General features: G+C 37.4%; 1 protein-coding gene across 2 annotated transcripts in view; it reads left to right on the top strand.

The window, feature by feature from the left end:
* Positions 1 to 17,162, top strand: part of SLC36A4 (solute carrier family 36 member 4) — a 41,509-nt gene extending 24,347 nt beyond the window's left edge. For both annotated transcript variants that reach the window (XM_066370592.1, XM_066370600.1), the window contains 3 exons: positions 2,835 to 3,004; positions 9,835 to 10,004; positions 15,605 to 17,162. In XM_066370592.1, coding sequence (XP_066226689.1) covers positions 2,835 to 3,004; positions 9,835 to 10,004; positions 15,605 to 15,912 — 648 coding nt within the window. In that variant the 3' untranslated portion in view covers positions 15,913 to 17,162. The remainder of the gene's footprint in view (positions 1 to 2,834; positions 3,005 to 9,834; positions 10,005 to 15,604) is intronic.
* The last annotated feature ends 224 nt before the right edge of the window (positions 17,163 to 17,386 follow it).

Genomic DNA, 17,386 nt, shown 5'->3' with positions numbered 1-17,386 from the left:
TACATGCAAAACTTCTAGAAAAATATGTAGCACACTATAAGCATTGTAAGGCTAGTAGCCAGGGTCACCATCACAGCCTCCTGGCCCATGCAAGTTCGCATTGGATTCGGACAGATGGTAATAAAACAACAGAGCCACAAACTGGTGGGCCATCATCTTGAATCCTAGCTTGCACCCAGCGGGCAAGTAAAAACACACACTGGGCTCTAAAACCCACTCATTCAGTGCTCACAAAGCTACTGACTTATCCGAGTTTCCTAGAATCAAAGGTTTCTAGCTCACCAGACTTATTCACCTCTGTTCCCCATCTCCTTCCTTCTCCCTGTACAAACTCTGCACAAACTGGCTTCTCTTTCAGCACTCCACCATTTTGGCTGCCTCTCCTCTCCTCCACGTGGCCTTTCTCTACTGTGCTCTCTAACCTGCTCTCTGCTCTAATGCTAACCTCAGGAACCGAGAGCAAGCTCCTGGTCTGCCCCACTTTATAGTGCAGAAATCAAAACCTTTAATCCAATATACAAAATAGGGAAGTCTCTAATACAAAGTCACTTATCTGAGGCATGATGAGATTGTACCACCCCACATCAAAAAGGGTGGGAAAGGCTTAGTCCTAAAACCAAGCCCCAGGCTACAAGGATCCTGCCTGCCCACAGCCCGCCCCCAACACACATTAATATCACTTGGGTGATGGGCTTCCATGTGGGCAGCGCCATCTTTAACAAAGTGAGCATAATACATTTTATCTGCCCAACAAGCATTCAGTAAATAATTGTTATTATTATTATTTAGTGTCTCTGACAGTATAGTCAAATCATATGTCCAAAATCTCTGAAGATTTGCCTAAAAATATTTTAAGTTTAGACTTTTTATCTTTTCCTTTACTTTTTTATACAATGAGGATAATTTATTCATCTCACCAGACAAATAATAGATACAGATGAAAAGATATGGCAACAGTTATGGACATGTGTTATACATGAGTTACTATAGATACATATCTTTTTTAGCACTGTCTGGTGAGAGGCCCTATAAGCAATGATACCCCATCAAGCACATCAAGCACCCAGATCTTGATTTCTAAATACCATTCTCAACAAAAGAACCAAAGTTCTTTGGAGAAATGACTGATTCGAGGGCTGAGGCAAGGAAATTCGAGATGAGTCTGGAGCATCTTGCGGTGCCAGAAAGTATAGAAGTGCTCACAGAACAAAAGGATGGAGGCAGGTCAGCGGGACACAGGAATCAATCTGATAGCATTACCTGTGGCCGAAGTTGGAGCAATATGAGTAACAAAATAAATACCGGTATATTAGATTCATACTCAAAGTATTAAAAATATGTGAACCCATGCTAATATAAGTGGTTAAATAAGTACATAATTAAATAGGACGGTTTTCCAAGTGTCAGGCCAGTAACTGCAGCCACCATCAAAGCTGCCTGGCCCATGTAGGTTCAGGTTTAATTTGGACAGACGATAAAGAAACTGTGGAGCCAAAAAGTGGTGGTCCATTTTCCTTTATTCTAGACTCGCACTCAGCAAGTGAGTAAAAACACACAGCGGGAAACGCTTCCCTTTCCATTCAGGGCTCCGAAAGCCACTGACTCACCCAAGTTTTCCTAAAATCAAAGGCTTCCACCTCACCATTCGGCCATTTCGGCTGCCTCCTCCAGGCTTCCACCTCACCATTCGGCCATGTTGGCTGCCTCCTCCACACGGCCTCCCTGCCCTGCTACAGCATGGGCCCTTACCTCTTTACAATAGCGTGATCACTCTCCTCAAAATGGCCTCCTGGCTCCTCCTTTTAAAACCTTTTGGCAGGGCAACCCCCTCTTCCAGCACATATTAGAATAACCAAGCCCCTTCCCAAGCAAGAAGGGCAATTAGCTGTATCATGTGAGGGCAGCATTCATCTTTAACAATAAGAGTGAGAAAAAATAACTTATCTGCCCAACACCAGATTATGGAACTATTTGCCCTCCGGGAAGAGTACTTAATCCCTCCTAGTCCCTGTAGTGTGGGCCGGCTGCATTGAGCGACTTGCTTCCGAAGAACAGAGTTGGATGAGGGGTCAGAGAAGACCTTCACAACCAGAGAACGCTGGCCAGTGTTTCCTTAACCAAGTGATCAAAATGAACTTGACCAATGAGAAAGCATGTTAATTACAAGTGTGATGAGAAGGGCATTTCACCTGTGTTATACCCGTTTCTAAAACCTTTAACCTCACTGTGGTCATGAGGAAAACATCAGTTAAATTCCAATAGAGGGCATTATACTAAACACTTAGCCTATACTCCTTAGAACTATCAAGATAATAAGAAAAGATAGAGAAACTCTCACAGATCAGAGGAGACTAAGGAGACATGACGACAAAATGCAGTGTAGTGTCTTTGATGGCGCCCTGTAACAGAAAAAGGACATTAATGGAAGAACTAGTGAAATATAAAGAAAGTGTGGAGTTTAATGGTAGTAATGCACCAGTGTTGGTTTTTAATTGTAACAAATGTACTATGATTGTCTAAAAATGTTAACAATAGGGGAAAGTGTTCAATTTTTTTTAAAGCAAACATTTTTGCTTGCTAAAAAGTGTTTAAATTTTTTTTAGAATTTAAAATCCATAGTGTAAAAATACATATACATATGTATATATACACATACACACACATGTATTTGTGTGTGTGTCGGTGTATAGAACACCTAGCAAAAGAGTTCAACAATTATAAGTGTTTTAAAGGAAAAAGATTTGCTATAAAATATAGAAAGATGAATTGTGTATGTATAAGACAAGATACTAGATTGCTTTAAATTATTTGTATTATTTGCATTCTTTTCTTAGGTCCTCCCACTTGAAAATCAAATGAAAGACTCAAAACGCTTCCCCCAAGCATTGAATATTGGCATGGGAATTGTTACAACTTTGTATATAACATTAGCTACCTTAGGATATATGTGTTTTCAGGATGAAATCAAAGGCAGCATAACTTTAAATCTTCCTCAAGATGTATGGTAGGTAGATGTGAGTTTCTTAATCCTAGTTTGTATATGTTATAGATACAGTTTGCCAATATTTGATGATAAAAGTGCATTCTTGGATTTATGGTTTAAACTTATGAAATATTTGCTGACTTCTTTATTTGTATTATTGAGAATATTTTTATAATCTTTGGAGGAGACCACCTATGATTTGAAGATCCTTGTGGGATTTTTAAAAAAATATTAAAGAATTGTAGGATGTTCCAAAATTGATTCAAGTAGAAGAGTAAAACTCTTTTAATATGGACACTTGAATAAAAAGTTTTTACCACTTTCCCTTACTGCCAAAATAATCTTAACACTTTGCATTCCTGATAAAATAATATAACCTGTCACTTATGTCCCCCGCTATTTTACTGGTCAGTTTTAATATTATTTATACCCCAAATCCATTCAGAACACAAGGCACATCGTAAATAAGTTAAATAATATGCTGTCTTAATATTCTCTTTAATATTAGAACCATATTCTGCTAAACGAATCAGTATACAGGATTATTCTTTCTTTCAGAGATTGGTTTCTAAAGATTGAAAAGAGACAATGGGTAGTGATTACCCTGCGTACTTACTCCCTTATTTATAATATGGAAGGTAACTCCTTAGTTTGGGTAAATACAGAGAGTAAATACAATATTGAATTAATGTCATACTGCCTCTGTAGCTGCTTAGGTCTGTGAAAACTTCAATGTTAAATATCTTCTGACCAGCTTCCGGAGGGAAGTTTGTCTGCAGTCCAGTCATCATTTGAATCTTGAGTCTTTATTAGAGTCAACACTAATCAGAATAAGTGTATGTAAGAGGCATTTAAGAAAGAGAGCATGTACCTGGAGTAGTTTCCAGGTGGCATAAGGAGCACACATGCTATGGGTTGCTCTTTGTTTTTAATTATAGTTTTACTTTACATAGGACATATTTTATAAATGCATTTCAATATGAACAACGTTATATCTTCCATTAACAAGATATATAGTTGTTTAGCATTATTTCATTAACTGTATTATAGTTTATCACGTTGTTTTCTTCAAACGTGCTTTATTTCTTTTTTGTTAATTTAATATGGACTAGAAGTTCATACAGCTTAATATTAAGGAATCATGGCTAAAAATTATAATAGTATAGTTTTTCTTTTCAAATACTATATAGTATCTAGAAAAAAGAATGGTATACAGTGTGTCTGTAAAGTCATGGTGCACTTTTGACCAGTCACAGGAAAGCAACAAAAGACGATAGATAATAATTAATATTGATTTCATATATATATATATACACATATATATATACATATATATAATAAGTGTCACTTACTAATGCATAGGGGGATGGAATGCAGTGAAAGGGAAACAGCTTTTCCCTTCCCTTAACTCCCACGATGAATGCCTCGAGGGCTGGCTTACTGAGTTCTTCCTTGCTTGGCTACAGTGGAGAGAGCTATTTATAATCTTTACTACTTTGATTCTTAAGGCATCAGAAATAAACTGAAAGCCTAACTTTCAAGAAATTTTAATTTACGCTACACATTACTTACAAGTTGTTTGATGTTCTTACATGTCCTCATACAAATTCCTGTGGTTTTAGGAACGTTTTTCATCCTTTGTGGAGATACTTTACTGGGTAGACTCTTCTTGCAGTTCTCACCATAGCTGCTTGCGTAGAGAAAGATCGTTAAGAGTGATTGAAAATACAGATGTCAAACATAGAAGAACAATTGATTTTAAGAGGCTGCAGTGCTTTTCTTCAACACACTTATTTCTGTATTACTGTTCCTTGGTTGATGATTAGCTAGTACATGCACTTTCAAAAGACCCAAACGATTTTATTTCCCATTTTCATTTTGTGTAACACCAAATGATAATCGTATATAATTAACATTGAATGGTATTAATAATACCCAAATTCTTAACCTATCCAACTTGTTTTGTATCAGTAGAAAATTATACTTGTATGTATAGTAATGTATTTTAAATATATTGTTAATCATATTTTAAAAACATCCAAGTTAAAAGATAATTAGAAAAAAGTATTCTAATATGTAAAGCCAGTATCCAGGACCACCATCACAGCCGCCTGGCCCATGCAGATTCACATTAGATTCAGACAGACGGTAATGAGACAATAGAGCCAAGAACTGGTGGGCCATCATCTTTAATCCTAGCTTACACCCGGTGGGCAAGTAAAAATACACACTGGGCTCCAAAACCCATCTCCTTCCTTCTCCCTGCACAAACTCTGCACAAACTGGCTTTTCACTCAGCACTCCACCATCTTGGCTGCTTCTCCTGGCCTCCTCCAGGCGGCCTTTCTCTGCTCTAATGCTAATCTCAGGAACTGAGAGAGAGCAAGCTCCTGGTCTGCCCCACTTTATAGTATAGAAACCAAAACCTTTAATCCAATATACAAACAAGGAAGTCTCTGATACAAAGTCACTTATCTGAGGCATAATGGGATTCCTCAAGAGAGTGCACCACCCCACATCAAAAAGGATGGGAAAGGCTTAGTCCCAAAACCAAGCCCCAGGCTACAAGGATTCTGCCTGCCCACAGCCTGCCCCCAACACACATTAATATAATCATGCCCATCCTAAGCAAGAAGGGCAACTAATATCACCTGGGCAACAACAGGCTTCCACGTGGGCAGCGCCATCTTTAACAAAGTGAGCATAATATATTTTATCTGCCCAACATAATAATAAACCAATAAGAACATTTAATTCTTAGTTACATATCAGAGTATATGAAACAGAAATCTTTCATTTATTTTGTATTTGACCATTTTGTGTTTAAACTTTAAGACTCAATCTGAGAGCTATATCCTGAGATTGTTTTAAAGTTAAGATTTTATTGTTGCCAGACGTAAGGAGTTTTTTCTTTCCTCAACTATGCGGTTTGTAGTGTTTTCAAATCTGTTTCTACTCAGCTTTTTTTTCTTCTTCTTACTCCCGTGATGAATACGATATAGGGGGAGACTTCTGAATTCTTTCTTGGTTGGCACCATTCAGAGAACTGTTTATAATCCTTACTACTTTTGATCTGAAGACATCAGAAATAAACTTAAAGCAATGTTGAGGCCTTTCTTTACCAAAAGTAGAATATTTTATGTTCCTTTAAAATGAATCCACTTTTTCCTAAGAAAGAAAGACTTCCCCATGTATAGTCCTCTTAGGAGGGAAAGCAGAAGTCTTAAGTAGGAAGATTGTGGCTATTAATCCCATCTTTGCTGAAAGAGGATAAATGTGTCAGTCACTATCCCTAATGCTGCAGCTCATTCGATCCATAGTCTGCTCTCCAGTTTCTTTCTTATAAATACAAGAGTGATTGTGTTTTCTTTCTGATTGTTGTAAAATATTCAGAATTTCGAAAAATACAACACAGTTTTGTTATTTGTAACATAAGGGAGTAGGTTCTACAATAATCCTCCGAGTCCTACAATTGTACATATTCTATGTCATTATCAATGTTTAAAAAATTTCTTTTGCCAGATAAAATGAATTTTTCCAAAGTCTTTATTAAGACACACATGCTGAGTTTTGACAGGAGGCTACCTACAATGTAGAAATCTAAAGATATTTATAAAACTTAAAATTGTTGTATTCTTTTGAAGCATTGGGCATCAAAAAAAGGATAAGTTTATTTGGACAAAACAACAACCCAGCCCAACTTTATCTCCCTTATTCACGCAACTTTAAAATAGGTGGAATTCCTATATAATCTCTAGTTTGAAAGTTGAAACCATTTAGATGCCCTCTGTTTAGACTTAAGAGTGATGAGATTTCTGTAACCTATGACATACCTATCAAGATTTTCAAGCAAGAAGAACTATGTAACTCAGAGTTCAATATAAAGTTTTTCTTCTATATATAAATGATTGAGATATTAAAGACATACAGTATGCTCAATTTTTTAAAAAGAAACACTAGCTCTTCATCAGGCTCAGCCGAACCTTCAGAACATTACCTTAGTCTAAAATGAAATCTTTCCCAACAATGTTTCACAAACCTTTGCATACCACTGTTTTCTAGGCTCGTCAAAATGAATTTAGGTCTGTTGTCTAGAACAGTGGTTCCCAGCCCCTTGGCCGCGGACTGGTACCGGTCCGTGGGCCATTTGGTACTGGTCCGCAAAGAAAGAATAAATAACATGAAACGTTGTCAGAATAACAAATTTAAATACAGCCTGAATAATGAGGACATGCTCGTTCCTCCTTTAACTTACCCCAATAAATATTGTAAGTTCTACAATTATATTTAAAAATACCACAGTTTTTATGCTGGTCGCATAATTTTATTTTGTGCATTTATCCGTCCCACCCTAAAGGCTGGTCCGTGAAAATATTTTCTGACATTACACCGGTCCGTGGCCCAAAAAAGGATGGGGACCACTGGTCTAGAACGCAGATTTTCAACCAGTGTGCCACAAAGGTTTTTAAAACTTTCAATACTTGACTGTTTAGTTAGGCACTGAATTTGTTTTCCTTAGATATCCAGATGAAAAAATGACAACAGCGAACACAACCATAGCCATCCAGTATGAATGAGTCAAAATTATACTTATTTTTTGTCAGATTGGCCACAGATTTTTTTTATATACAACTGAAAGAAAATAAGTTATTTGATTTCTTTGGGCATTCTTTTTTTTTAAATTAATTTTAATGGGGTGACATTGATAAATCAGGGTACATATGTTCAGAGAAAACATCTCGAGGTTATTTTGACATTTGATTATGCTGCATTCTCATCACCCAAAGTCCAATTGTCTTCCGTCACCTTCTAACTGGTTTTCTTTGTGCCCCTCCCCTCTGCCAACCCCCTTCCTCTCCTCCCCCCCACCCCGTAACCCCCACACTCTTGTCCATGTCTCTGAGTCTCATTTTTATGTCCCACCTATGTATGAAATCATATAGTTCTTAGTTTTTTCTGATTTACTTATTTCACTCCATATAATGTTATCAAGTTCCAACCATGTTGTTGTAAATGATCCGATGTCATCATTTCTTATGGCTGAGTAGCATTCCATAGTATATATGTACCAAAGCTTTTTAATCCACTCGTTCACTGACAGATACTTGGGCTGTTTCCAGATCTTCGCTACTGTGAACAATGCTGCCATAAACATGGGGGTGTATTTCTTCTTTTCAAACAGTGCTATCGTGTTCTTGGGGTATATTCCTAAAAGTGGGATAGCTGGGTCAAAAGGCAGTTCGATTTTCAATTTCTTGAGGAATCTCCATACTGTTTTCCTTAGTGGCTGCACCAGTCTGTATTCCCACCAGCAGTGCAGGAGGGTTCCCTTTTCTCCACATCTTCAGCAGCACTTATTCTGTGTTGTTTTGTTGATGAGCGCCATTCTGACTGGTGTGAGGTGATATCTCATTGTAGTTTTAATTTGCATTTCTCTAATGATTAGTGATGTTGAGCATTTTTTCATATGCCTATTGGCCATCTGTATGTCCTCTTTGGAGAAGTGTCTATTCATTTCTTTTGCCCATTTTTGGATTGGATTGTTTGTCCTCCTGGTATTGAGTTTTACAAGTTCTTTATAAATTTTGGTTATTAACCCCTTATCAGACGTATTGTCAAATATGTTCTCCTATTGTGTAGTTTGTCTTTTTATTCTGTTCTTATTGTCTTTAGCTGTGCAGAAGCTTTTTAGTTTGATAAAGTCCCATTTGTTTATCCTGTCTTTTATTTCACTTGCCCGTGGAGATAAATCGGCAAATATATTGCTGCGAGAGATGTCAGAGAGCTTACTGCCTATGTTTTCTTCTAAGATGCTTATGGTTTTACGGCTTACAATTTAAGTCTTTTATCCAGTTTGAGTTTATTTCTGTGAATGGTGTAAGTTGGTGGTCTAGTTTCATTTTTTTGCAGGTAGCTGTCCAATTTTCCCAACACCATTTGTTGAAGAGGCTGTCTTTACTCCAGTGTATGCTCTTACGTCCTTTGTCAAATATCAGTTGTCCATAAAAGTGTGGGTTTATTTCTGGGTTCTCTGTTCTGTTCCATTGATCTATATGCCTGTTCTTATACCAGTACCAGGCTGTTTTGAGTACAGTGGCCTTATATATCTTGATATCAGAAGTGTGATACCTCCCACTTTATTCCTTTTCAAGATTGCTGAGGCTATTCATGTTCTCTTTTGGTTCCATATGGGCCACAGAATTTTAGTAATTGGTTTGTGTACTATAAGATGAAAAGGTTGAAAAACCACTGGTCTGGAAATTTAGAGATCAGTTGGCCTTTTTTTAATTTTTTTTTATAAACAAGCATTTAGTAATACACCAGCCTTAGTTTGTGCTGGTTTTCCTATCTGAACATTAACAAGGCTAGATTTATATTGATAGCAATGTAAATGAACCTGTGAGGCATTATGCTAGTAAACCAGACAAAGACAAATACAAATATCACTTATATGTGAAATCTAAAAAAAAAAACCCCAAACATATCAACAGTAGCTAGGTTGTTGCGGTAGGCTGGTGGATGTGGGGAAGAGAAGAAAGCTTGGTAAAGGGTCTGAGGATCTAATGTATAACATGGCGACTATAGATGACAGTACTGAATTGTATAATTGAAATATGCTAAGAGAGTAGAACCAAAGTGTTTTTACTAAAAAAAAAACCAAAAAGTAAATATGTGAGGTGATGGGTCTATTAATCAACTTACTTGTAGGATATGTATCCTTTCACAGTTTACATGCTGTGAAAGGGTACATATCAAATTATCATGTTGTAAACTTTATAGTACAGTTTTATTTTTAAGTTGTACCTCAGTAAAACTGGAAGAATATGACTAAATTTTGAATTTTTTAACAGGTTATATCAATCAGTGAAAATTCTGTATTCCTTTGGCATCTTTGTGACATACTCCATTCAGTTCTACGTGCCAGCAGAGATCATTATTCCTGTGGTCGCATCCAGATTTCAGGCTAAATGGAAGCGTGTCTGTGAATTTGTGATACGGTCCATCTTAGTTAGTATTACTTGTAAGTATTTCTACATATTTATATCATCATGATTTTTTATTTTTGAATTTCATATACTGAAGCAACCTACAAAGTATATTTTAAAATATTTTTAAAAACAATTTTACTCAGCTGGAATACTTGTTGGTTTAAAAATTGTTATTCTACTACTATATAAGAAAAACACAACCAGATACTATAGCATTTAGAAGAACAAATCAAAGTATTATTTTGAAACTGACATCAGTGGTGATTAAAATGTAAGTATACTGCTCACAAAAATTAGGGGACATATTATCACTTCATATTCATTTTGAAATATCCCCCAATTTTTGTGAGCAGTATATATTTAAGTCAAATGCATAAGGGACTCCTTATATTGTTGATATATATTTTACTTTGGCTTTAGTTTTTCTCAGTTTTTTTTTCTTTTATCTGCTAAATTTTGTATATTTAACAGTTTAACTCTCCATGACTACCTATGGGAATAGGATTTGTTTTGGCCTTTAATAATTTCAGTGGCTTCTTTTACTTATTATTTGGAGCATATATAATGTGTTATTCAGATTTCACATTAGAAAGTGCCTCCACAAGCAGTAATAATGGAGACTTAGGGAAAGGAGTTTGAGTTTGGTGTGAGTTTTGAAGTCACACCTACCTTATGGTTCAAACTCAGGCCTACCGCTACTTGTTGGTGTCTGTAGGGACGTTGCATACCATGTTTGAGCCCCTCTTTCTTCAACTAAAAATAAAGGGAAGACTTTCTTACGGCACTTTTGTAGAGTTTAAAAATATTAACAGTAACTAGAAGTTACTATTGTCACCATTACAAGGGATTACAAGGGATTACAAGGGACCAGATGACTGGTGTTCTGCGGGAACAATCGACTTTGGAAATTCCTTGGAAGATATTCATAACCATGTTGGCTCATTCAAGGTTAGAGGATGATAGAGCTAGATATTCTAGGCAACTCTAAATTGTATTGAGCGGCTTATGCCTAGATTTATAGAACTGAGTGTATTACATCTTGTTTGAAGAAAAAGCAAAGCTGGTTAAAGTAGATAAAACTTTTTTTCAAAGCAATCATTTTTATTATAGTTGGCATACATATTAGTTTCAAGTGTGCAACATAGTGATTGGACATTTATAAATCTTATGCTTTGCTTACCACACTGTCTAGACAACATCTGTCACCATGCAAATGTATCACATTATTATTGACTATACTCCCCTTAACCTTTTTCATCCACCTCTCTACACATCTTCCCTCTGACAACCATCAATTTGTCCTTTGTTTCCGTGAGTCTGTTTTTGTCTGATTGTTTAAAAATTCCACATATAAGTAAAATGATATAATATTTATCTTTGTCTAGCTGACTTATTTTAGTTAACTTAATACCCTCTTGGTCCATAGATGTTGCTGCAAATAGCAGGATTTCTTTTTAATTGATACATATGTACCATATCTTCATTATTCATTCATCTATTGACAGATACTGCCATTGCTTCCATATTATTGGCTGTTGTAAATATGCTGCAGTGATCATAAGGGAGCATGTATCTTTTCAGATTAGTGTTTTTCTTTTTTTAGGATAAATACCCAGAAATGGAATTGCTGGGTGATACGGTAGTTCTATTTTAGTTTTATGAGGAATTTCCGTACTGTTTTCCAAAGTGGCTGTTCCAATTTCTAGTCCCACCAACAGTTCACCAGTTCCCTTTTCTCCACATCCTTGCCAACACTTGTTATTGTTGACTTTTTGTTAATACACATTCTGACTGGTGTGAGGTGGTATTTCGTTGTGATTTTCATTTACACTCCCCTGATAGTGATGTTGAACATTTTTCATGTCTGTTGGCCATCTGTATGTCCTCTTTGGAGAAATGTCTGTTTAGGTTCTCTGTTCAGTTTTTGATCTAATTGTTTATTTTTGTTACTGAGTTGTATGAGTTCCTTAATATATTTTGGATATCAGTCTCTTATTGGATATATCACTTGCAAATATATTCTCCTGTTCAGTAGGTTTTGTTGGTTTTCTGTGCTGTGCAGAAGCTTTTTAGTTTGGTGAAATCTCTTATTTTATTTTTTGTTTACCTTGCTTGAGGAGACTTATCCAAAAATGTATTACTAAGACTGATATCAAATAGCTTACTACTTATGTGTTCTTCTGGGATTTTTATGGTTTTAGTCTTACATTTAAGTTTTGAGTTTTATTTTTATATATGGTATAAGGGAATAGTTCAGTATTCCCAACACCACTTATTTAAGAGACTGTCATTTCTCCATGTAGACTGACCGTATAAGGTTTATTTCTGAGCTCTCTCTTTTGTTCCATTCAAATTTGTGTTGTTTTTTTTCCAGTACCATTCAGTTTTATTATAACTTTGCAGTATAGTTTGACACCAGGGAGTGTGAAATCTGCAACTTTGTTCTTTTTCAAGCTTGTTTTGGCTTTGTGTGTGTGTGTGTGTGTGTGTGTGTGTGTTTACATACAAATTTTAGGGTTATTTGTTCTAGTTCTAAGAATAATGCCATTGGTATTTTGGTAGGGATTGCATTGAATCTGTAGATTGCTTTGGGTAGTGCGTCATTCTAATGATATTAATCCTTTCAATCTGAGTATGGTTTATCTTTCCACTTATTATGTCCTTTTTAGTTTCTTTCTTCAGTGTCACAGTTTTCAGAGTATAGGTCTTTCACCTTGGTTAACTTTATTCATAGATTTTTAAATTTTTTTTTTGATGCAGGTGTAAAGGGATTTTTTATTTAATTTCTTGGGATGACACTGGTTAATAAAATTGTACAGGTTTCAGGTGCACGGTTCCACAATACATCATCTGTACCCTGCATTGTGTGCTCTCCACCCCGTGTCAGTCTCCTCCATCACCATTTACCCTCTATACATCCCTCCACCTCCCTCCACCCCCCTCGTTCCCTGGTGGTCACCACACTGTCTGTATCCATGAGTTTTCTTTTTCATTTTTAGCTCAATCCTTCTAGCCCTCTCCTCACTGCTCCCAGCCTGCTAAATAAGATTTTCTTAATTTTTTTTTTATCATTATTAGTGTCTAAAAATGCAACAGATTTGTGTAAAGTAATTATGTATCCTGCGACTATACTGAATTTGTTTTTTTTCTGGCGGACTCTATGATTTTCTGTATATAATATCACATCATTGGCAAATAGTGACAGTTCTTATGAATTAGGTGAGATGGCTCTATCTCTCAATCTTGAAAAAATGGTCTTGTGTATAAGTTGCTTCCACGTAGGCTCTGGGTTGTTTGGTCTGAGAGGTTGGTGAGAATGGGGTGGGGTAGGGGCTGGGGGCTGTGGAGTTCCTGGGTGCTGCCTGGCCGGAGTTGCAGACTCTGGGTGGTACAGCCTGGTGTGTTTGGGGTTCCCGCTGTGCCGGGTGGGGCGGGCAGCAGCCCTGTAAGTTGGTGCTGAGCCCTGCTGATTCTGCTTTTGATCCGGGTAGGGCAGCCTGGTGGGGCCTGAGGAAAACCCTGCTGCTTGGACTGGCGGCTGGTGGGCTTGGGCTGGAAGCCCTGTGTAGACCTGAGGTGCAGCAGCACTCTCCCTCTTACTGGGGTGCAGGGGGCACTTTGTGCCGTGCACACAAGGCTCGCCCTGTTGTTTTGATTGACTGCCGAGAGAGCCTGGTCAGAGAGCTAGACCACCCTATAGGCATGATTGCAGCAGCACCCAGTTTCTTCTCACTCTAGGCAGGGCGGCCCAGTGTGCAGAGCTGGGGCCCTCTAGTGGTCCTGCCTCTCCCGGCGGGATAGCCCAGTGGGTGCATGCAGCAGTGACCTGTTGAAGGGGATCCTCAGCACCCTGTTGGGCTGGCTGATTATAGCTCCAGCTGTGGAGAGGCCCTGTGCACACTCTTGTTTCCTGTTGGAGCTAGTTCCAGAGGGATGGCTGGAGACGCTCTACTACAGCCCTGGAGGTCAGCCAGAGCCCCTGGTGGAGCTCCCGTTGGGCTATCCAAGTGCAGGAAAATGTGAACAATGTTGCTCACCGGCTCCTCCGGTCCTGATGGGTTCCTTCGGATTTCTGCGGGCTCCCACAGTTCCTTATCCTTCTCTATGTGGTCTCTCTTTCTCGTCTCTGTTGTACAGAAGCTGTTTAGTTGTCTCTCCAGAAGAATTGCTCTAAATATAGATGCACATTAGGGCATTTGGTGTGTTCATGGGAGGGGCAGGCTGCATGTCCTCTTTCTCCACCATCCTGGATCCACCTCCTACAGTTATGAAAACAAGGAAGTTAACATTGATACAACGCTACTAACTAATCCATAGACCTTATTTTGATTTTTCTAGTTTTCTCACTAATTCTTTTCTGATACAGGAACCAGTGCAACATGCCACTTGATTTAGTCATCATGTGTACTTAGTTTCCTGTCATGTTGACAGTTTTTGTCTTATTTCACCTTGACCCTTTTGAAAGTGTCCGTAATTTTGTAGAATTTCCTTTGATTTAGATTTGTCTGATGCTTACTTTGATTAGGTCAAAGTTAAGCATTTTTAGTAAGAATTCCACATGAGATGCTTTGCACTTCCCAGTGCATCACAACATATCTTATTAGTGTTGATGTTAACTTTGATTGCTTCGTTGAAGTGGTGTTTAAGAGATTTCTCCCCTGGACAGAAACTTTTTCCCTTTATAATGATCCTGTGGGAGATACTTTGAGACTATACAAATACTATGTTCTCATGCAGTTTTGCCCTCTAATTTTAACATCCTTCAGTGACTTTCCCTACAATGGTTATCACTGTGGTGCTTAATAATGATTTTCTATTTCTGTTGTTCCTTCTATTTGGTTAATTCAAACTCCGTTGTAAGGAATAGCCCTCTCTTTTCTCTCATTTATTTAATGATTTATTTATATCACACCATCATCTTCAGTGAGCTGAATGGCAGAGTAATGGAAATGCTTTGAAAATAAAATGTCCAAATTTCTTTTTATATATTTAAATGGGAAGAGGGGAGATAGAGAGCCAGATTCCCGCATGCACCTTGACCGGGATCTACCTGGCAACCCCTATCTGGGGCCAATGCTCTGCCCATCTGGGGCCGTCCTTGCAAACATGCTATTTTTAGCACCTGAGGTGGAAGCTCCACAGAGCCATCCACTGTGCTTGGTGCCAGCATTCTTGAATCAATAGAGCCGTGGCAATAGGAGGGGAAAAGAGAGAGAGAGAGAGAGAGAGAGAGAGAGAGAGAGAGGGAGAGAGAGAGAGAGAAGGGGGAAAGAGAGGGAGGAGAAGCAGATGGTCACTTTTCCTGTGTGTCCTTGGGACTTCCACATGCTGGGTTGACACTTTACTGTTGAGCCAACTGGCCAGGGCCAACTATACAAATTTCTTTGCCCAGAATCTCACAGCCAAAAATTAAAAGTTTTTTATATACTGAACTCTATTAACAAGTTAAAGTCCAACCAGTGTCACTGTTTTCTTTGTCTTCATTTTTAAGCTCACAACAAAGTATGACATATTCTTCCAAAGCAGTTAGTAGTGCCTCATTGCATTAATTTCAATGTTTTGAAAATATCTATATGTCATATTTATATAAGTATTCCATATTTAAATAAAGATGTATAATTTCATTTTCTAGGTGCTGGAGCCATTCTGATTCCTCGTTTAGACATTGTGATTTCCTTCGTTGGAGCTGTGAGCAGCAGCACATTGGCCCTGATCCTACCACCTTTTGTTGAAATTCTCACATTTTCTAAGGAACACTACAATATATGGATGATCCTGAAAAATATTTCTATAGCATTTACTGGAGTTGTTGGTTTCTTGCTAGGAACATATGTAACTGTTGAAGAAATTATTTACCCTACTCCCAAAGTTGTATCTGGTACTCCACAAAGTCCCTCTCTAAATTTGAATTCAACATGCTTTACACCTGGTTTGAAATAGATGATGTGGAATTATGAGCCTTCTACTGTTTTTCAGCCTCAAATCTGAAAACTGTTAAAATAAGAACTAGTCAAATACATTGCCATATACTTAAAAACAGAACCAAACTATTTTCTTTCGGCATGATACTGATATTTTGGCAGCAAATTGTAATTCTTTACCAGCAGTGGTAAGCTATAACAGACTCTTGGTTTTAACTATTAGCAATAATTTTTTATAATTTAGTTTTGAAAATTGAAAAAATTAAAATTAGCCCTGGCCAGGTAGCTCAGTTGGTTAGAGCATGGTCCTAGTACACCAAGGTTGCAAGTTTGATTCCTGGTCAAGACACACACAAGAATCAACCAATGAGCGCACAAATAAGTGGAGCAACGAATCAGTGTCTCTCCCTCCCCTCCCTCACCTGTTCCCCTCTTTCTCCTAGAAATCAATCAATATAAAAATAAATAAAAAAATTTTAAAAACCTGCAGGCTGGCTCCTGGACACTAAGCCTGGGAGCAAACATCAAAAAAAAAAAAAAAAAAGAAAAAATTAAAATTAAAATGTTAAACAATTAAAGAATAAAAATACTTCTGTTGTTATTTTTTCGGTCAGAAATACTTTAACCAAGATCCTTTAATCCCCATTGCTATTTGCAATCCAGTTGAGGAGAGAACAGGATTTCAACAATAAGGCAATTAAAGGCAAATAAAAAACTCTAGACCATCCCAGTGAATATCAAAGCCTACTTTGTGTATAATGTAAAAGTATCTTGATTATGTTTTGATTAGCCACATACTTATGATTAATCCCTGGAAGTATAGAAACTCTTATTAACCATAATGTTAGCATCAAAAATCTTTAAAACCAGAATTATTTTTACACTATTCTGCAATGGTGGTTGACCTTCCTAATGAAAACTGAGGTACCATGCAAGATTCTGCCTTAGTGTTTCAATTAAACTGGAGACATGAAAGTTTACGCAACACAATTCCCTTATATTTTTACTTGAGGAAATTGATGCCCAAGAAGGTTAAGTAACTTGGTCAAGATCACTCAGTCTTGAGATCAAGAGAACTAATCTTTTGATTCCCAGTGTAATATTTTTTATTTTTCACATCGCAGCTAAGAAAAAATAAAGTTCAATTTAACAGAATAGTACGTTACCTGAGCAGATGATCAGAACTCTAGAAGGCCTGCATGCACGACAGCCGTATAAAGCTCAACCGGGGGAGAACCAATGTCTTTTTTTTTTTTTTTTTAAACAAAATAGGAAACACTTGCTGGTTTCACTGCTGGCTGGTAGGTGTCCAACTATCCTATTCATGGCTTGAGCTTTTATTCCCTATCTAGGTTTTGTAGGCACCGTCCTTCTTAATGGCAGAAAATAGATACCTGTCAAAATACAGGTTTTGTGCACTATTATCAGCTACGTGGCTTTCCTTTTATTACCTGATGAGCAGAATAGCCATAAAGAGATTCATGCCTAGGAGA

This window comes from Saccopteryx leptura, chromosome 1 (genome assembly GCF_036850995.1).
Source record: "Saccopteryx leptura isolate mSacLep1 chromosome 1, mSacLep1_pri_phased_curated, whole genome shotgun sequence".
NCBI lineage: Eukaryota > Metazoa > Chordata > Mammalia > Chiroptera > Emballonuridae > Saccopteryx > Saccopteryx leptura.
This window is presented reverse-complemented; position numbering and strand designations above follow the sequence as displayed.